This window comes from Canis lupus, chromosome 31 (assembly GCF_011100685.1).
Source record: "Canis lupus familiaris isolate Mischka breed German Shepherd chromosome 31, alternate assembly UU_Cfam_GSD_1.0, whole genome shotgun sequence".
Lineage (NCBI taxonomy): Eukaryota > Metazoa > Chordata > Mammalia > Carnivora > Canidae > Canis > Canis lupus.
Genome location: NC_049252.1, coordinates 24,495,439 through 24,517,847, shown reverse-complemented (window position 1 = coordinate 24,517,847; position 22,409 = coordinate 24,495,439). Strand labels below are relative to the sequence as shown.

Genomic DNA, 22,409 nt, shown 5'->3' with positions numbered 1-22,409 from the left:
TAGAGCAGAATTGGTAGAGGAACAGTTATTCGAGCTGGTAAGACATTGATACAGGTAGATCCCATGGCATATAACCCTAAAGAAAATGGTTAAGTGAGTCTGGTGTTTCATCGAGGATTCTGAATTTCCAGTTTTTGAACCACTATACCTTTGTGTTCATAGTGGGGAGATAGATAGATATTTCCTTTTTTTTCCCCCTCCTGGCAAGTAGAGGTTCAAATGTTGAATCCCAAAGGGGTTTTGGATTTCAAAACATCCCCCCATTCCAGGAAATAGCACAGAATTGTAGGAAGCAGTGTGACCTATACAAAATGGTATTAAAGGTGCAGAATATTTACATAATTTCTCTGTCAGTCTTGTTTGTAAGCCTTCAGTTGTAGCATAGTTACTAGTAGAAGAGAACATAGGCCCTGTGGAAGAAAGCTGGAACACCTCTTCTGACTAGCCAGTTCCATAGGCAGGGAAGGGCAAAGAGATTCGCCTGCAGTGTACATTGCCCACAGAGTGAATCTGTCCAAAAACAAAACTGGAAATTGGAGTAATAATAATCTTTGTAATAGTTTGCTTTTATTAACTGTGTTACTAATTACAAACTGACAACATTATGTTTTTAATCTTCTTATCAGCCGTATCAGATATTATTATTGTTGTTTTTCTCACCTTATTGTTTTCTTAGCTTGACTCAATTAGAATTACATAGCTTGGAAAGGATAGAATTAGATTTTGAACCAGGTCTGAAGTCTTCTGACTTCAAAATCCATACATGGCTTTATAAGAGAGAGTTGTGACTAATTATGTATTAAAATTTACTGTGATGTGCTAGGTTTTGGGATAGGTACTGGTCATTGAATTCTCATAGCAGTCCTTGAGGCAGATTTTAGTACTCTAATTGAGAACTAAGTGTACAAAGCTTATTTGAATCCAGCGCAGTCTGTTACTGAGGTCCATGCCACGTTTACTGTATCATGGTATTTCCCATTTCTTAACACATTGATTTGAACTTTTCATTTCGGGTATTCGGTCCCTTAATTGCTTGTCCTGTAGTAACTTGTTACCACTTGTGGCAAAAATAGGAAGATTTGTCCAGTATTTCTGGTAACTTAGGCTTGTCACATTCTTAACCAATCAGAAAAGGGAGCAAGTAAGATTTGGGAGAGGAATGGCATTTTGTATCAAATGTTCTCAGGTTTCATTACCATGGAACATCTCAAAGCAGATTTGAAAATCAGTTCATAGATACTTTGAGACTGGTGGGCATAGCATATTAGAAAATGGGACGGAGAAGTGAAATGATCGAAAGGCCTGTTTACAGAATACACTTGATGATGTGTTGTCCATTCTGTAGTTGCAGAACTGCTCTATTCACTGCAGTGGTATGAGGAATTAGACAATCCACCTATTTTTCTAACCGGATTTTGTGAAATGCTTCAAAAGATGAATATTACATATGATAACTTATGTGGACTTGGTAATACTTCTGGCCTTTTACAGCTGTTATTTAGCAGGTAAGAATCTCTTTTAACTTTCATTTTTATATGATTTTACTAGTTTTTGGCTTTGTTTCTGTAAAATGTTAGCTCATTTATGCTAGTCTTTCAGTCAGGGGATTGATCTAAATTAAACCCAATTCTTTTTTTTTAATTTGGTTAAGATTTTATTTATTTATTTGAGACAGAGTGAAAACGCATGAATGGGGGGAGGGATAGAGGAAGAGGAAGAAGTAGACTCCATGCTGAGCATAAAGCCTGACACGGGGCTTAATCCCAGTACCCCAAGATCATGACCTGAGCCCAAGGCAGGTACTTCATTGACTGAGCCACCCAGGTGCCCCTAAATTAAACCCAATTCTTAATGATAAATACTTTGTGGATTCTAAATACTCGATTTACTCATCTGGGGAGATACTTGAATTTTGCCTGTGTTCTTAAATCCATAAATATACTCAAGAATTTAAATACATGCCTGTATTCTTAAGTCCCTAAATACATGGTCATTTGGATGACAACAGAAGAAATAGAAGCCTTGTAGAAATTGTTTTGTCAACCATGATCCATTCTTCTACTTTCAAATCAAAGCTTTTACTTTGCTTGTTGTCTCACAGATGTGCCTTAAAATTATAACCACAAGATGCTCTCCTCTGCTTGGGGAAGTAGGTATAAAAACAGTCATACAGGTTCTTAGCAGTTAGGTATTGAGCTTGTTGAAATTACTATGTTGAGTGAAATTACTGTTTTGAACTGCTTCTCTTTGTTTTTCATGTACCTGTAGTGTTTTGAGTATGCTCTGTGGTATCACGGGTCCCAGGCTGAGCACATCTTTCTCTGCAATCTCAGTCCACATACTTAACACTCAGAAATTTCCTTGACAGATATTAATACCTCCTTGGTTCTTTAACATTAACCAGGCTTGGTGTCCTGTGTGATGTGTCCTTTTCCCAGCTACAGTCTCTGGTCCTCAAGCCTAATTCATCTCTTGGAATTTGAAGGGCTTTGGGATGAGAGCTCAGTATCAGTTATAAAAGAGCATTGGAAGCCTAAGCCTCCCAGTCCATTCAGTAATGGCAGTTGTTTGGGGGCAAAAGCTCTGTGTGAATTAATACCCTCACAAGGTGATTTATTTAATTCTGTAAAAGGAATCAGGCAGACAGTCTTTAAAAATCTTAAGCACTTTGAAAATGGATTTTTTCTTTTCCTTTTTTAGATCCATGGAACATGGCACTCTTTGGTCTCTTATTATTGCTAAGTTGATCCTTTCCCGAAGTGTTTCATCTGATGAAGTAAAACGGCATTATAGGAGAAAAGAAGGGTATTCATATTTAAAATGTTTGTACTTTGTAATTTGTTGTATTTAATCACCTTGGCAACCCCAGCTTATGAATAATCTCTAATCAATCAAGGAAATGATGTTTAAGAAATAAGGAAATTAAAGGAAATGAGAAAGATTTTAAAAGAATTTCAGTTGTTTTAGGTTTGAGACATACCTTATTTTATAAGCATTTTTATTTTATTTATTTTAATTTATTTTTTATTGGTGTTCAATTTACTAACATACAGAATAACCCCCAGTGCCCGTCACCCATTCACTCCCACCCCCCGCCCTCCTCCCTTTCTACCACCCCTAGTTCGTTTCCCATAGTTAGCAGTCTTTACGTTCTGTCTCCCTTTCTGATATTTCCCCTGAGATATAAGCATTTTTAACTTTAAAATATTTTGTTGTGGAATTTTATACTTAGTTTAAAAAGCATTTTGTTAACTTGTTCTCATTTTCCCAGAAATCTTTTTGGTAGAAATCTTTCTTTTTCCTATCCCTAATATACTTCTTCCATTACTTTATTTGCTATTTGGAAGTGATAGGGAAAGTTACTTACTCTTCTCTTTAATAAGGATCATCTTATTGAAAAATAAAGAAATGAGATATATATGTTCTTTTTTTTAAGATTTTATTTATTTATTCATGAGAGACACAGAGAGAGAGAGAGAGAGAGAGAGAGAGAGAGAGAGAGGCAGAGACACAGGCAGAGGGAGAAGCAGGCTCCATGCAGGGAGCCCGATGTGGGACTCAATCCCTGGACCCCAGGATCAGGCCCTGGACTGAAGGCGGCCCTAAACCGCTCAGCCACCGGGGCTGCCCCAAGATATTTATGTTCTTAAAGAAATAGGTTATGAGGTTGGACATACTAGACATCTAGAGTTGGTCATATTAGAGAAGCTAAACACTCAAATACTTATGTGAAATTTACCAAGACACATTTTAGATTTATTGATTTACCAAGAATTCTGAAATGATATGTATGTTCTGGTACAGTAGAATTGTAAATGAAATTTTGATTTTTTTTCCAGATTTAAACTTACTATTTTGAAGTATAGATTTATATGCAATTGTAAGAAATGATACAAAGAGATTCCATATGCCCTTCATTCAGTTTCCCTCAGTGGTACCATTTTGCATAATTTTAATATAATTTTACATCCAGGAAAATGGCATTTATACAATCCATTGACTAAGTTTACATGTACTAATTTGTGTATGTGTGTGTGTGTTGTAATACACATGTCTGACCACTACCACAGACCAAGAGACAGAACAGTTTTATCGTAAGGATCCCTTGTGTTGTTATAAACAGGGCCACTTCCCTTTCTCTCATTCTCATCTCCAGGAACAAGCAATCTGTTCTTTTCTTTACCATTTAGGAAAGTTACGTAAATGGAATCATACAGCATATGATCTTTTGATATTGGCTTTTTTTATTTAGCATAATTTAATTTTTTTTCTGATTGTAAAAGTAATAGGGAATTAACTAGGAAAGTATTAGAACAATTTCTAATAATTGATATATACTTAACAGAAAAATCACATATTTTTTATTCAGTAATAATAATTTAAAATGCCATAGGAAAAAAGAGATTCTATTCACAATGACAGCAAAACTATATCTAGAAGTAAATTTAACAAAAAAAATACAATTACAAAACTTCAGTAAGATTACAAGTGAGGGTGGGAAGATAAATTGTAAAAAATGGTTGTATCAATCTGTAATTGAAATGTAATCTCAATCAAAATTCCAGGAATATTTTTTGAAAAATGTGACAGACTGCATTTGAGGGAAAAAATGCTCAAGAATCAGTAGGGGAAAAAAAAGAATTGGTAGGAAATTTCTGAAAGAGAAAAGTGAGAAGGACTTACCCTACCAATATAATAACTAAGCAGTATTAAGTTGGTAGATAGACAAATCAGTGGGTCAGATATAGAATCCAGAAACTAATCCACACAGATATGAGAATTTTGTTGTTGTTGTTGTTTTTTAAGATTTTATTTATTCATTCGACAGACTGAGCGAGCACAATCAGGGGGAGCAGCAGGCAGAGGGACAGGGAGAAGCAGATTCCCTCCTGAGCAGAGAGCCTGATGTGGGGCTTGATCTCAGAACCCTGAAATCATGACCTGAGCCGAAACAGATGCTTAACCAACTGTGCCACCCAGCAGCCCTGAGAATTTAGTTTTTGATGTAGGTGGCCTTTTAAATCAGAGGTGTGAGTCAATAATACATGACATTAGGATAATTGGATACATTTGGAAAAAATAGCAAGGTGCCCTTCTTTTACATTGTACACAAGAATGAAGTCCAGATGAAAGCTGAATGTAAAGAACAGATCTCTATAAAATTATTAAGGGAAAGAAGAGACTCTATATAATCTTGTTATGGGGAAGATCTTAAGCCAAGCAGAAAAACCCAGAATCCACAAAACAAATGATAGATACTTGATTTTGTCAAAATAAAAACTTCTAGCAACTTAACTCCCCATCAACAGATGAATGGATAAAAATGTAGTATATACATACAACGGAATATTATTCATTATTCAGCCTTTAAAAGGAAGGAAATTCTGACATATGTTTGAACATGGATAAACCTTTAGGACATTATGCCAAGTGGAATAAACCAGGCATAAATAACAAATACTATATGATTCCATTTAAATGAAATACTTAGTCAAATTCATAGAGACAGAAGGTGAAATGTCTGCCAGGACCTGAGGAGGGGGGAAATGGAGAGTTCTTATTTAAGGAGTAGAGTTCCAATTTTGTGAAATGAAAAGACAGATTTTACTTAATGAACTGTATACTTAGGAATAGTTAATTTAGTAAATTTAATGTGTATTTTACCCATAATTTAAAATTTTTACAAAAAGAAAACTTTGTATGACAAAAATGTAGTGAAACAAAGGTTAAAGGACAAGTGACAAAATGGGAAAAAACATTTACAAATTAAAAAAAAAATTGATATCCATAATACACAAATAGCTTCTATTAGTAAAACTATCCAGATTGAAAAATGTGTCAAGGACTTTAAAAAGGTAATTAATAGATAAAATAGTCAATGGTAATTCATTTATGAAATGTGAAATATGAAAGGATTTGCCATAGTAATAATGATAGAAATACAAATTAAAAGAAGCACATTTTATCTGCCATCTTGCTAGAAATTAAGAAGATTCATTAAGTGTGCAGTCACACACATTTTTGGTGAAAGTGTAAATTGATTATGCTTTTTAGGAAAGCAATGTGAAATTATCAAAATATAATACATTCAAATCATTTGCTCTGGCAATTCTATTATATTTGTACATATGCAGAATAATACCTTGCTCACAGACATTTATTGTATTGCAGCCTTATTTGTAAGAGCAGAATTTTGGGGAAAACCTCATTGTGCACCAGAAGGGGAGTAGTTAAATTATGATAGTATGAAAAAAAAAAATTATGATAGTATGGAATATTTTTGTTTTTGTTCTTAACTTAGTTATATAGCTTTAAAATAGAAAGTAATTTTTATGTATATGTCTTGTCATAGAAAGATCTAAAATGTAAGTGTAATACAAGTGTATTTAGTGTGATCTCTTAATATGAACTTTATATATGCACATAGATGAATATCAGTTCATAGAAAGGACACACAACTGGTACTGTTTAAATGAATCGGTAGACTCCTAAAGAGAACATAATCATATTTTGTTATGTAATTTTTAAAAATGGGGGAGAAGTTATATATGCTATGCTAGAAGCCTGTAAAAAAGAGAAGGTAGCAGCAAAAAATATCTAGTTTCATCATCCAGAACCAGCATAGTTTGCTTTTTTTTCCTGTACAGTTATTTTACATAGTGGCATTATTAGTCTTTTTGAGTATTCTGAAGGAGAGGAGTTTTCTGAAATCACTGCATGTTTAGGATAAATATAATTCATACTTTTCCTTTTCTTTAAACAGTTTTTTCCCACTAACGGAAGGTAATATGCATACCATTCAAAGTCTCTGTCCGTTTTTGTCAAAAGAAGACAAGAAAGAGTTCATTGCTCAGTGTATACCTCCCCTTTTGGCCTGGACTAAGGAAGATCTTTGCAGTACTAATGGTTAGTGCTTGATAACAAATATTTCTTTTATTTAATTACTGTTTGAGATAAAAGAAGCATTTCTTAATATCTAAACCCAAATCTAGCAGAGATAAGTTGAATTGCAGCTGATTTATTCCTAGTTTATACTTTTGCTATGTAACAAGTTGACAGTCAATAGGATGAATGTCGTTGGAAAATAACAATTATCCTTTTGCAGTATAGAAGTACTACAGCTTTAAGAGAAGATTAAAACCACAAATATCCTTTCATTATTTATTTCCATCCATAGCACTTTTAGCTATGCTTAATTGCTTAATTTCTCCCTAGTCAACCAATGATTGACAATCTAAAGGTAATAGAATAGCTTTTGTTGTATTTTACACTTTTGGGATACTTAATACTCTGTTAGTTCATTTGTTTATTAATTAATTAATTTTTTTTAAACTTTTTTTTAAAGATTTTATTTATTTATTCATGAGAGACACAGAGTGAGAGAGAGAGAGAGATAGAGAGGCAGAGACACAGGCAGAGGGAGAAGCAGGCTCCACACAGGGAGCCCGACGTGGGACTCGATCCCGGGACTCCAGGATCAGGCCCTGGACTGAAGGCGGCGCTAAACCGCTGAGCCACCCGGGCTGCCCTCATTTGTTTATTAATTTAATAAACACTGAACATGGCTCTTTGGCAGTTCCTCTTGTAGGCAGGACAGACATAAAATTATATTGTGATAACCAATATATCAGAGACATGTCCTGTGTGTCAAAGCAGCAGAAAAGGAGCTTCCCCACTCTGCTTGGAGGCATCATTGGTGATTTCACAAAGAAAAGTTTAACTGGGTAATGAAGTATAGTTTTCCACAGGGATGTAGTTGGATTTCAGGTACACAGAAACATGAAAGAGTGTAGAGATTTCAGTTTGGTTGGCATTTAAGGTAGAAGGTTTAGGACAAAGGGTGTAGGATGCCAAGAACCTGGATTTTGATAAGCAGTAGGGAAAGGCCTCATGGAGGTTAAGGAGTTTGGACTTTAAGAGGTAAGCAATAAGGAGCTATTGGCTCAAATTATGTAGGAGAGTAGTAGCAAGACTATTTCATTAGATTATTTTGATAACTGTGAAGGGTGGATATGAAGGAAAAGATTAGGAATAGAAGACAGGAAGCTATTGGAATGTCCTTATTTTTTTAATTTTTATTTTATTTATTTGTTTTTAGAGGGGGGAGGGGCAGAGGGAAAGAATCTTGCCCAGCTCGGAGCCTGATGGTGAGACTCAGTTTCCCAAACCTGAGATCATGACCTGAGCCAAAATCAAAAGTCAGATCTCTGATTGACTGAGCCACCCAGGCGCCCCCAGAAAGTCTTAATGAGAGATAAACAGAGCTTAAATCAAGGTATAGATGGAAGAGATTAAGGAAATAGAATTGGTGTGGCTCTGTGATTCTATTTCTGAATTGGGTAGAAGGAAATACCAGTAGGCCTTAGAGAGAACCTTTAAAGGAGACTTGAAGGTTAGGAGGAAGTAGGGAAGGGAATATACAGGGAACCAATGTTAAATAAGGTAGCTATGGGATAATACTCAAATGGAGATTGCCTGTTGATGGAAATACTGCTTTCAAAGCCCACGTCGTCGTGTAGGTGGTTGTATGATCTGTAAATGAGGATGAGCTCTCCAGGGAGAGTGAAGAGTGAGAATATCAAAGGGAACACCATTACATAGATAGAAGGGGTCTGTGGGTGGGGGAGACTTGAAAATAGGGATTAAAGATAAAGAGAAGCAGAGGAGGAGTTGTAGGTAGTATTCATCACCCGTGTTAAATGCCAGAGAAGGTCAAATAAAATTCAGGGCTAAAAAGTGTCCATTAGCTTTGGCATTATTGGAACGAAGAGTGGTGAGAAGGTGGTGAAAAAGGATGTAGAAAGAAGGTGAGAGCTGGAGATGAATTCAAGGTTAGAGAGAAAATCGGTATTCCAGAGGAGGAGGAGAAGCAGATAGAGATGGAGAACTGATGATAGCTCCCACTGAGGAGATGAGAGGGATGGGGTCTACTTAGATTTACTAACCTCGTGTAGGTGGAGTGACTTTCTTCAGAGGGAAGAAAGGAGAGATGTAGGATGGATGCAGATGTGAATAAAGAGAGGGTAGGGAACTTCATGTGTTCTTACTAATCAGTTCTCTGTCCTTTCGGGCTAGGTCATTTAATGAGTGGAAACTGGATTGTAGATTTTAAGAAGGATAGTGAAAGTTTGAAGTAGTGGAAGAAATGCTCCTGTCAACAAACTTTTCTCAAAAAGAATTAGGCTATGGCACCAAAGGCCAGCTGATGTCAAAAATAAATTATTGTGGCATTAAGCTTTATAGTTGCGTTCACTTACAGAGTTAGACTATAGGATCAGGCAGGGATTTGTAGTTCTGGAATGAGGATGCAGTTGAAGTGGCTGTGCATAGAGGAGAAGAGTACCTAATGGGAGTGAAGGTGGTTCCTCCAGCACACATCATAACTGAAGGATGGCAGAGGCAAGGAAGGGGCAGGAGGAAGGACTGCAGTGTCACACAGACCACAAGGTGCATCGCTGTTTGGAAAGCCCTGCAGGAGGAAGAATGTTTCTGAGATTTGATAACTAATTTTGCTCTTACAGCCAAAGTAATGAAACAATTAGCTAACAAATGCATTTTTAGTATTTAGTTGTTAGAAAACTTATTGTTTTTATTACACTTGAGCTCCGTGTATTCTGTTTTGCCAGGAAGTTTTTAAAAAAATTATTCCTCTGCCTTTAAAGGAAAGTTAAATATATTATACATTTTCTTTTCTTTCTTCCTCAGTTCCCTTTTATGTACAGGGTAAAAATCTAAGCCTTAGTTTGGCCTGTTGGACATTTTACAGTCTTATTGCAACTGACTCTCCAGTTTTACCTCTTTTTTGCTTCCATCCTGGACCCTGGCCATGCTAAATCTTCATGATTTTTGAACATTATATACTTTTTTTTAAGTTTTAAATTATTGACATATATCACTGTATATGTTTAAGGTGTACCACTTGATGGTTTGATTTATATATACTATGATATGATTACCACAATAGGTTGAGCTCACATCCATCTTATTATAGATAGAATAAAAAGAAAGGAAAGAGGAAAAAAACTTTCTCCTCCTGATGAGAACTCAGGATTAACTTCTACCAGCTTTCCTACTTACCATGTTGTTAGCTGTAGTTACCATGTTGTAGATTACATCCCTGGTACCTACATTTGTCTTGTAACTGGAAGTTGTAACTTTACAAAATTCTTTCTCCAAGCTCCGTCTTCCCCCATCCTCTCCCTCTGGTAACCACAGCCTAATCTCCTTTTCTGTGAGTTTGGGTTTGGTTTGGTTCCACATATGAGTGAGATTATACAGTATTAGTCTTTGACTTATTTCACTTTAGCATAGTGTCTTCAAGGTCCATCCATGCTGTCACAAAATGGTAGGGTGTCCTTTTTTATGGCTGTGAATAGTATTCCATCCTATATTTATTTTACAACTTTTTTTCCATTTCATTCATTGATGGACACTTGAGATGTTTCCATGTCTTGGCTGTTATAATTAATACTGCTATGAACATGGAGGTGCAGATATCATTTGGAGTTAGAGTTTCTTTTTACTTTGGATATATGTTGACCTTTGAACAACATGGGTTTGAATTGTGTGGGTCCAGTAATATGCACATTTTTTTAATAACTAAAGTACAGTAATGTATTTTCCTTATGATTTTCGTGACATTTTCTTTTTTCTAGCTTACTTTATTATAAGAATATAGTTAATACATACAACAAAATATGTGTTAATTGTCAATGTTATTGGTAAGGCTTCCAGTCAGCAGTAGGCGGTTAGTATTTAAGTTTTTGGGGAGTCAGAAGGTTATATGCAGATTTTCAGGTGCATGGGGTAGAGGTGGGGGTTGGTGCCTCTAACTCCCACATTATTTCAGGTTTAACTGTATTCCCAGAAATGGAATTACTGGATCATATGGTAGTTCTATTTTTAATTTTTTTAAGGTCCTTTGTATTGTTTTCCATAGTGGCTGAGCCATTTTATGGTCCCACCAACAGGGCACAAAGGTTCCATTTTCTTCACAGCCATGCCAGTATTTGTTATCTATCTTTTTGATGATGACCCTTCTATTAAGTGTGAGGTGATATCTCACTGTAGTTTTAATTTGCGTTTTCCTAATGACTAATGATGTTGAGTATCTTTTTATAGTATATATCTGTTGGCCGTAAGAATATCTTCTTTGGGAAAATGTCTATTCAGGCCCTTTGCCCTTTTTAAAATTAGATTGGTTTTTTGCTCTTTAGTTGTATGAGTTATTTATATATTTTGGATATTAATCCCTTATTGGATATATTTGCAAATATTTTTTCCCATTCTGTAGGTTGTCTTTTCACTTTGTTAATGATTTATTTTGTTGTGCAGAAACTTTTTAGTCTGATGTAATCTCACATTTTTATATATGATTTTGTTACTTGTTCTTTAGGAGTCATATCCAAAAATTAATTACTAAGATGCATGTGAAGAGCTTTATTCCTTTATTTTCTTCTAGGAATTTCCTAGCTTCAGGTCTTATATGTTTAAATCTTTAATTGGTTTTGAGTTAACTTTTGCAAATGATATAAGATATGGGGTCAGTTTATTATTTTACATGTGAATAGCCAATTATCCTAGTACCATTTATTGAAGAGTCTGTCTTTCTCCACTTAGTAATTTTGGATCCTTTATCAAATATTAATCAGTCATATTTTGGGCACTCAATTCTATTTCATTGGTCTGTTTGTGTTTATGCTCTATTATACTGTCTTGATGTCTATAATAGCTTTATAGTATAGTTTGACATCAGGAAGTGTAATGCATCCTACTTTGTTCTTTCACAGGATTTATTTGGCGAGTCAGGATTTCTTGTGGTTCTGTGTACATTTTAAGAGTGTCTTTTCCTTGGCAGCTCGGGTGGCTCAGCAGTTTAGTGCCACCTTCAACCCAGGGTGTGATCCTGGAGACCCAGGATCGAGTCCCACATTGGGCTCCCTGCATGGAGCCTGTTTCTCCCTCTGCCTGTGTCTCTGCCTCTCTCTGTGTCTCTCATGAATAAATAAATAAAATCTTTAAAAAAAAGAAAAGTATCTTTCCTACTTATGTAAAAAATGCCAGTGGAATCTTGAATAGGGTTTGCATTGAATCTATGGATGACATTTGGTAGTATTGGTATTTTAACAATATTCTTCCAGTCCATGAACATGGGATACCTATTTATTTGTCTTTAATGTCCTTCATCAGTGTCTTACAGTTTTCAAAGTAGAGATCTTTTATTTTCTTAAATGTATTCCTAAGTATTTTGGTTTTGATGCTGTTGTAAATGGGATAGATATTTTTGTCCAGAAAGTTTGTTGTTATTCTATATAAATGTTACTGATTTTTGTATGTTAATTTTGTATACTGCAACTTTACTGAATTCACTGCTCTCATAGTTTTTTTGGTTGAGTCTTTAGGATTTTCTATATTTTAAATTATGTCATCTGTAAAGAGACAATTTTACTTCAACTTTTCCAATTCTGATACCTTGTATTTCACTTTTTTGCCTGGTGGTTTTAGCTAGGACTTCTAGTACTATGTTGAATAGGAGTGATGAAAGCAGGCATTATTGTCTTGTTTCTAATCTTAGATGAAAAGCTTTCAGTCTTTCAGCATTGAGTATGACGTTAGCTGGGGGCTTGTCAATTTATGGCCTTTATTATAGTGAGATATGTTATTTCTATGCCTAATCTTTTAAGAGTTTTTATTATGAATGGATGTTGAATTTTGTCAAATGCTTTTCTTTGTGTCTGCTGAGATGATCATATGCTTTTTTTTCATCTTACTAATGTGATGTATCACATTGATTGGTTTGTGTTTATTGAACCATCTTTGTACTCTAGGGATAAATCTCATTTGGTCATGGAGAATGATCCTTTTAATGTGCTGCTGTATTCATTTTGCTAGTATTTTAGCAATAATATTTCGTCTGTATTCATCAGGAGCATTTGCCTGTAGTTTTCTTTAATAGTATTGTCTTTTTCTGGTTTTGTTATCAGGATAATGCTGGCCTTTTAATGGCAATTTAGGAGTGTTTTCCTTCGCTTCAATTTTTTGGAAGAGTTTAAGAAAGATTGGTGTTGATTCTTCTTTAAATATTTGGTAAAATTCACCAGTCAAGCCATCTGCCCCTGGGCTTTTTCTTCATTAGGAGATTTCTGGTTAGTGATTCATTTTCCTTGTTAGTAATTGGTGTATTCAGATTTTGTTTCTTCCTGATTCAATCTTAGTAAGTTGTATGTTTCCAAGAGTTTTTTCCATTTCGTCTAGCTTGTCCAGTTTGTTGGCATTTGGTTGTTCAGTGGTAGCCTCTTACGATCTTTTGAATTACTGTGATATCAATTGTAATGTCTTTTTCATTTGCAGTTTTGTTGATATGAGTCCTTTCTCTTTCTTTATTCCCTTGGTTAGTCTAGCTAAGGGTTTGTCGGTTTTGTTTCTTCAAAAACCAACTGTTAGTCTCTTTGTTTTATTTTCTGTTCTGTTTCATTTATTTCTGCTCTAATCTTTTTTTCTTCTTCTGCTGACTTTAGGCTCAGTTTGTTCTTTCTCTAGTTCCTTAAGACATAGAATTAGGTAGTTTACTTGGAGATCTTTTTTGCTTCTTAATTTAGGAATTTTATTATTATGAATCTCCCTGTTGGAACTACATTTGCTGCATTCCACTAGTTCTGATATAGTGTATTTCCATTTTTGCTTATCTAAAAAGTTTTAGTTCCCCTTTATTTCTTTGATCCATTGGTTGTTTAGGAGAGTGTTGTTAAGTTTCCATGTGAATTTTTAAGTTTTACTGTCATTATTGATTTCTAGTTTCATGATATTGTGGTCAGAGAAAGTACTTGATATGATTTCAGTTTTTTTTTTTTTTTAATTTGCTAAGATTGTTTTATGGCCCAACCTATGGTTTATCTTAGAAAGTGGTCATTATGCACTTGAGAAGAAATGTGTATTCTGCAATTGTTGGATAGAATGGAAGCATGAATTTTCTAAATATTATCACCATAGAAACATAAGCTGTAGTTTTGTTATTTATTAGTTAGGATATAGGAGTCTTTCTTCTTCTTTTTATGTCTGTTAGATCCATTTGATCTGTAGTATTGTTTAAGTCCCCTGTTTACTTATTGATTCTTTGGATAATCTGTTTTCATTGTTGAGAGTGCAGTATTAAAGTCTCCAACTATTATTGTATTACTATTTCTCCGTTTAGCTGTGTTAGTTTTCGCTTTATGTATTTAGGTACTCCAGTGTTGGATGCATAAATATTTACAATTGTAATATCTTCTTGCTATATTGACCCTTTTATCATTATATTATAACCATCTTTAAAGTCGATTTTGTCTAAGTAAAGGCACACCTTGTTTTATTGCATTTTGCTTTATTGCACTTTGAAGATACTGTGTTTTTTTTTCTTTTTTATAAATTGAAAGTTTATGGCAACCCTGCATCAAGCAGCTTTGCCAACGCCATTTTTCCAATGGCATTGTTTACTTCGTGTTTTTATATTCTGGTAATTCTTGCAATATTTCAAATTTTTTCATTATTACTGTATTTTTTTTCTGGTGATGTGTGAGCAGTGATCTTTGCTGTTACTATTGTAATAGTTTTGGGGTGCCATGGGCTATCCCCTATAAGAAAGCTAACCTAATCGATAAGTGTTTCAGTGTGTTCTGACTCTTCTACCTGCCATTCCCTGTCTGTCTCTCTCTCCTTGGGCTTGCCTATTCCAGGCTAATTAATAACCCTACAATGGCCTCTGTGTTCAAGTGAAAGGAATTGTCACATGTCTCGCATTTAATTAATTAATTAATTAAAATTTTTAAAGATTTTATTTATTTATTCATGAGAAATACACAGAGAGAGAGGCAGAGACACAGGCAGAGGGAGAAGCAGTCTCCATGTAGGGAGCCCGATGTGGGGCTTGATCCCGGGACTCCAGAATCACGCCCTGGGCCAAAAGCAGATGCTCAACCGCTGAGCCACCCAGATGTCCCCATGTCTTAATTTTAAATCAAAGACTAGAAATGATTAAACTTAGTGAGAAAGTCATGTTGAAAGTGAAGGTAATTTTGAAAGCTAGGCCTCTCATGCCAAACAGCTAAGTTGTGAATGCAAAGGAAAAGGTCTTGAAGGACATGAAAAGTGCTTCTCCATTGCACACGTAAATGATAAGAAAGCAAAATAGCCATGTTGCTGATGTGGAGAAGTTTTAGTGGTTTGGATGGAAGATCAAACCAGCTACTACATTCCCTTAGATACTAACTTTCTTCTATTCTAAGAAGGCTAAATGAGGTGAAGAAGCTTCAGCAGAAAAGTTTGAAGCTAGGAGAGATTGATTCATGAGGTTTAAGAAAAGAAGCCATCTATCATAATAGCACAAGTTGAAGCAGTAAATGCTGGCACAGAAGCTATAGCAAGTTACCTGGAAGATCTAGCTTAAGATAATGAAAGTGGCTACAGTAACAGCAGGTATTCGCTGTAGATGAAACAGCCTTTTACCAGAAGATGCCATTTAAGACTTTCATAGCTAGAGGAAGAAGTCAGTGTCTGGCTTCAAATAAGCTGATTCTCTTGTTAGGGGCCAGTGCAGCTGGTGACTTTAAATAGGAGTCACTGCTCAGTTACCACTGTTACTGCAGTTTACTTTTTTTTTTTTTTTAAAGATTTTATTTATTTATTCATGAGAGACATGTGGGGGGAGAGAGAGAGAGAGAGAGGCAGAGGCAGAGGCAGAGGGAGAAGCAGGCTTCATGCAAGGAGCCTGATGTGGGACTCGATCCCAGGTCTCCAGGATCACGCCCTGGGCTGCAGGCGGTGCTAAACCGCTGCGCCACCAGGGCCGCCCACTTTTTTTTTTTTTTTTTAAGATTTTATTTATTTATTTGAGAGAGAGACAGAGCGAGCATGAGTGGGGGGAGGGACAGAGGGAGAAGCAGACTGCCTACTGAGCAGGGAGCCCAATGTGGGGGGATGATGACCTGAGGTGAAGGCAGATGATTGACTGAGCCACCTAGTAGGTACCCTGTAGTTTACATTTTTAAAAATATTATATAACTAGTAGCAAATTTTTGTAGTTATGGTTATACTTAATTTTTTTTTTTAGGATTTTGTTTTTTAAATTTTGGAGAGAGTGAGCATTTAAGTGGGTGGAGGGGCAGAGGGAGAGAATCCTCAAGCAGATTCCCTGCTGAGCACAGAGCCTGACTCAGGGCTCAATTATATTACCCATGAGACCATGACCCAAGAGTCAGATGCCCAACAGACTGAACCACTCAGGCATCCTGTATTTTTACTATATTTTAAAAATATATTTATTTATTTATTTACTTTTAGAGAGAGAGTAGGACCTGCTATTATAGTCTGCTTCTGGACAAAGCTGTTTGAGCTCTGATGAAGCTGGGCGGCTCACAGTTAGATAAGACTGCTAGCTCGGTTCTGCAGTTACCTGGATTCTCGGGTCAGCCTCACTAGATAGGTCGGGCTGGGTACCATATTCATTAATAGATTGGGGTATGAATTAGCTTCCCTGCCCTGGCAGCAGGACAGATTCCAGAATCTGTAAAGCTCATTGTTTGGGAACCTGAATGGCAGGAATGTGTGCAGAATTTCCTGGTCAGGTGATGCTCTGTAGATGGGGGAAGCCAAGGACTGTGCTCTTTCAGGTGCCACTGGACATAGGCCTGTTGGATGGGCTGTGGAGCTTCCCATGTGCTGTTTAGGTTCCCTGGTCAGACAGGCTAAAGGTTGCATTCAGTGATGAGTGGGCTACAGATTAGGTTTCTTGCCTGGGCACAGTGGCAGAAGTAGCTCTAAAGCCAGTAAAGCTCTGTGTTGTCTAAACTCAAGCAGAACTGCATCCCAGGTTCTTTGACTGGACTGGGCCACTGGCTTTGGTCTGCAAAGTATGGGCCCTGCCCGCCCGCCTCTTGGTTGTAGTGCTGCTCTGATGTACAGCTTTCAGGAATTTTTGCTAGCCTTTCTGGTCAGATGGGCTGGAAGACTCTCCACAGTATGTGGGGCTATGTCTCAGCTCCCTTGCCTGGGTGGGAAGGGGAGGGGCCAGAAGTGACCCTCAGCTTTGTGAATTAATCACTCTGCCTGTGTGTAGCAGGAGAAGCCCCAGTGCAGGATGCTGGCTTTGCTCTGGGTGATCAGCCCTGCTCAGTTGCCTCTTGGCTATGAGTGGCTTTTGGGCCACACAGCTTTCAGGAATTGTCTCCAGCCCTTCTGGTCTGTCGGGGCTGGAAGATGCTCCACAATTAGCAGGGCTGCAGCTCTGCTCCTTACCTGGGAGTGGGTAAACTGGGCTTCGGGGCTGTCAAAACTCTTCCTTTGACTCTTCCTTTGAGAATCAGAATCAGGCAGATCTGCGTGAGCCTGTCTTGGTTCTGCAGATAAGCAAAGCCACAGATTGGGATTACTACTGGACACTGCAGGTATGAATTGATCTGCCTAGATCTGTGTGCTGGTTGTTACAAGCACCCTGTCCATTCTTTGTCAAAGTCAGGACTGAGGCCTGCAAATTCCCCAGCAATCCCAGTACTCTGAGATCAGAGTAGGAGGTCCACCACAGCGACTCACAGTACTGGAGGGGTTGTGCTGGTTTTCCCTCACCCTAGGCTTTTTCCTACTGCAGAACCAGAGTCTCCAGGGTGCCCTTCCCACATGGAGCTGCACTGTCCTGGGGAGGGGCAGTGTAGTCGGTGTGGAGCTGCTTCTCTTACCTTCCTAATGCATCCTGTCTTGGTCTCAGTGACAGAGGGGGTGCTTTAACCTGACCCCTATAAGAGTCTCAGTGACATCTTGTTCTTGAATCGTTAGTGGATTTTCTTATGAGGAGGGAGCAAAGTCAAGAACAACTTACGTTGCCATCTTGGTGGTATCTCTTCTATTCTGTCCTTTTTTACAACTGTGTGCCCCTTTGCTGTTCTCACAGACTGTCGAACTTTTGATAAGTCCCAGTTCAAATACCAGCTTTGGGAAGCCTTTTCTTGCTTTTTAAAAAATGATTAATTCATTTATTTGAGAGAGAGAGCAAGCGGGGTAGGGAGCAGAGGAAGAGAATATCCAAGCAGACTCCTGCTGAATGTGGAGTCCAGTGCAGGGCTTGATCCCACAAGCCATGAGTTCAGGACCTGAGTCGAAACCAAGAGTCACACGCCCAACCGACTGAGCCACCGGGTGCACCTGGGAAGCCTTTTATGACTCAACCTAAATGGAGATAGTTGTTTATTTTCTAGATTCCCAGTTTTTGTCCCCAATATATTCTAATTTGTTTTTAAGTCTACCAGTACTGCTAGATGAATCCTTTCAGGGACTGAATTTTGTTCATCTTTCCCCAGCATCTAGCAATGCACCTGGTACTCATTATTTATTCATTCTTCATTTAGTCAGTCAAAATAAATGTCTGTATTTCAGGCATTGTACAAGGGGGAGGTACACAGTGGTAAGTAAAACAGACAAGATTCCTTCATGGAGCTTACTTTCTTTTGAGGAGATAACAAATAAGTAACAAACAGTGCTGTAAAGACAATAGACAAAGGAGAATTGAGAACAGAGAAATGCAGGGGGATGTACTTCATGTATGTGGGAATTGCATAGAGTATAGGCAATATTTAAGCTGCGTGTTAAAGGGTAAGAAGGAACCGGGATTCTAAAGAGTGGTAAGCCTATGAGAACTTTCCAGATATAGTACATGCCTATTGAGTTAATGTATGAATTATGGAAGAAGATGTTCTGTTTTCCATCTTTAACTTTACACTCTAGCTATGTTTTTCATGTTCGTCTTTATTTAAGAGATGGGGCATACTAAATGAGTCCTATATGTAAGAAACCAAGAACAAAAAACAAAACCCCAGCATAGGTTAGTTTAAAGCACAGTATCATTTACTCACCCTAACCCACCCCGACCCCCACTCCCTTTTCTATGGTAGGTGCTTGGTATGGAGACAGGGTCTCTGCTCTGTGGAGCTTACATGCTCATTTGTTGACTCTTTCATGTTAGTCCTTTTTAGAATTCTTAACCTAGACATTTCTGGGGAAGGTGTTGGACCTATCTCAAAATAGAATTTCTCTTTTGTAATAGCAGTAGATTTTTTTCCTGATTTTTCTTTTTTTCTTTTGGTCTGTTGCACAAGTTTAATAATATAAGAAATGAGTTAGTAGTTTACCATTCTATATAGTGATTGGCTTTTCTTGAATTTTCTCATTTGTGGTAATTATAATGCTTACATAATTAGTACTAGAAATGCTTTTCTTCATTTCAAGGTTTGTATCAAAGAAAGAAAAGAATGCTTCTTTGTTAACATTAGCATGGTCTAAGAATAATCATCCCTATTTTTTGTCAAAAAAGTTTTATCAGAGAAACAACATAATTTCATAAAAAATAAAGTCATGTGTAAGACAAGACTTTGATTTAAGGCAGTATGTGTAGATAGATGTGGATGTATGTGTATGTACATTTAATTTTCATTTTGAATTTTACTTTAGGAGGTTTTGGACATCTTGCCATTTTTAATTCTTGCCTGCAAACCAGAAGCATAGATGATGGGGAGTTATTACATGGTATATTAAAGATTCTAATATCCTGGAAGAAAGATCATGAAGATATTTTTCTTTTCAGTTGGTAGGTGATATTTTATATTATCCCCCACCCCCATTACAATATGTGTCCAGATTGTATATCTTATAGTCACAACTTTGTATAGTAATAGGTTGGTAAACACTTAAGTCAGCCTGTTATAAGTGTATAAGATTTAAAATAAAATAGTTTGTAATTGAATGTCCATATAATTCTTTAATGTTATTTTGTTTTGTTTCTGTCTTTATCACAGTAATCTATCAGAAGTCAGCCCAGAGATACTAGGTGTAAATATAGAAATAATACGGTTCCTTTCCCTGTTTCTGAAATACTGCTCATCTCCTTTGGCAGAGAGTGAATGGGACTTCATCATGTGCTCCATGTTGGCTTGGTTAGAGGTAAATTAAACCAATGTATCATCAGTGTTGGGTCTTCATGCATATCTGTATGCTAGAACAAATTACTAATCTTAATCTTTAAGTAATGATTGTAATTAGTTCTTTTGCAAACATTTAAACTCTATAGATATATTCCTCACCAGTTACTATTTGAAAGGATAGTGCATTGATAGAGGTTTAATATCTGCTGGCATCATTCAATGACCAAATCTCCTGCCATTAAAATGTACTCTCCATAGCTCATTTTAATATAATATTTGTAGCACAGACCTTGCAGGTGTTATCCTTCGTGGTTAGTTTTTTTTTCTATCTTTTTGGCTCTTAATTAAATTATTCTTAAAATGTACTGTGTCAGTAATAGGTTAAAGATTAAGCAAATTCAGAGAGAATCAGTGCTCTTTTTATACACAAAGCAGGTATAATATTTGTGGGCTCTGATGGCTGCAAATCACTGGGGTTGAATTGGGCTAAACCTCTGCTTTGTTTGCTATTAGCTGTGTGACTTAGGATGTTCAAACAACCATTTTGAGCCTCAGTGTCCTTATTTTTTTATTTTTTTAAGATTTTATTTATTTGAGAGAGAGAGAGAGTGCAAGCAGGGGAGAAGGACAAAGGGAGAAGAAAAGAGAAAATCTCAAGCAGACTCCCTGCTAAGCACAGAACCTGAGATCATGACCTGATCCCAAGTTCAAGAGTTGGAGATTCAACCCACTGAGCTATCCAGTCATCCTCAGTGCCCTTATTTTTAATATAACTTAATAATGCCCAATTAGTAGGGCTCCTGAGAAGATTATAAATATGGTTTTGTATATTTCACTTGATAAATGGTAACTGATATTTTCTTTCAGAGTTTTAGAAATAGAGTATTTCAAAATAAGTGGATTGATTCTAATTCTTAGTATTTAATTTTTAAAATGTGTAAATGTCTCCTGAGACTACACTTCAACTGCTTTTTATTTTAAAATTTAGAGAAATGAAAGCATTTTCTTTATTGCCTTGATTTGTGGTATTTGTGGTAGATGTCTGCTTACCTATTTCATCTTTGTTTCTTCAGACAACAAGTGAGAATCATGCATTGTATTCTGTTCCACTTGTACAACTGTTTGCGTGTGTCAGCTGTGATTTGGCCTGTGAGCTCAGTGCTTTTTTCGACTCTGCAACTCCAGATACCATTGGCAATCTCCCTGTAAATCTAATCAGTGAATGGAAAGAATTTTTTTCCCAAGGCATCCACAGTTTGCTTTTACCTCTTTTGGTGACTGTTACAGGCAAGTGAAAGGGGAATCATAGTGAGATACATTGCAAGTGACTAGCTGAAAATTTCAAAATAAAAACTTTGGCTGTTTAAATCAAACAGTACAGAGTGTAAAAAAAAAAAAGAAAAAAAAAAAAAGAAAAGAAAAAGAACCTGAGAGAAAGCTTGGCATCTCAGAAGCATCATATATGCTTCTGCTTTCCAGGCAAGAATTGAAAACTGGCAAAGAACCCAAAGATTATTGCAAATTAAAATAATAGTAATTCAGATAACCTAAAAAGATTATTTATAACTCAAACTTCTCTTTTTTAAGGATGAGATAATAGAAGTTATGATTATCATGTAAGATTACGTTAAACAGTTTCTAGCAAGGACTGCTCTAATATTTGTCAGTTTTTTGTTTCATTTTCTTAAATGACATTTGACTATAAGTCAGTCAAACTCTATTACCTTGTTTTAGAATGTGCATGTTTCTTTCCTTTCTGTCATCAGGAGAAAGCAAAGATACATCTGAAACATCCTTTCAGAATGCAATGCTGAAGCCCATGTGTGAAACATTAACATATATCCCAAAGGACCAGCTATTGAGTCAAAAACTCCCTTCAAGACTGGTTGCTGGCCAAAAAACAAACTTACCAGAGTATCTCCAGACTTTGTTAAATATATTGGCCCCATTACTCCTCTACAGAGCTCGACCTGTGCAAATTGCTGTTTACCATATGCTGTACAAGTAAGAATTCTTCTAATTGAATCAGTGTTGTGGTTGAAAAAAGTAGAATATATATTTAGTTTTAACACTTGATCATTAAAGAAAAAAAAAGTAAAAGTAAAAAAAGAAAACTTGATTATGTATTTTAATAACAGGGATGCCAAATTTTGGATGATTTAGGTCACTGTTCTCTGTACACAACTTACATTTAAAAATATACTCATTCAGAGTAAGTATTAGTCATTCTGCCTCTTGAGCATGATTTAACAGTGAACAAGTTAATGTAATATATTCTGACTTGCAGATTGATGCCTGAATTACCACAATATGATCAGGATAATCTAAAGTCATATGGAGATGAAGAAGAAGAACCAGCCTTGTAAGTTTTTTTAATAATTTGTTTTATTAAATTTTCATAATCTGTTTCACTTATAACTTCAGAAGGTGGACAAACACAAAAGCTCTAAATTTAGTATAATATTCATT

The 22,409-nt window shown here is 36.3% G+C and overlaps 1 protein-coding gene across 1 annotated transcript in view; it reads left to right on the top strand.

Moving 5' to 3' along the window:
* LTN1 (listerin E3 ubiquitin protein ligase 1) overlaps positions 1-22,409 on the top strand; it is a 66,875-nt gene that overhangs the window by 28,450 nt on the left and 16,016 nt on the right. Inside the window, exons 17-24 of the mRNA XM_038581288.1 lie at positions 1,346-1,505; positions 2,701-2,805; positions 6,764-6,906; positions 19,471-19,606; positions 19,815-19,959; positions 21,014-21,227; positions 21,707-21,944; positions 22,228-22,302. Of these exons, the coding sequence (XP_038437216.1) occupies positions 1,346-1,505; positions 2,701-2,805; positions 6,764-6,906; positions 19,471-19,606; positions 19,815-19,959; positions 21,014-21,227; positions 21,707-21,944; positions 22,228-22,302 (1,216 nt within the window). The remainder of the gene's footprint in view (positions 1-1,345; positions 1,506-2,700; positions 2,806-6,763; positions 6,907-19,470; positions 19,607-19,814; positions 19,960-21,013; positions 21,228-21,706; positions 21,945-22,227; positions 22,303-22,409) is intronic.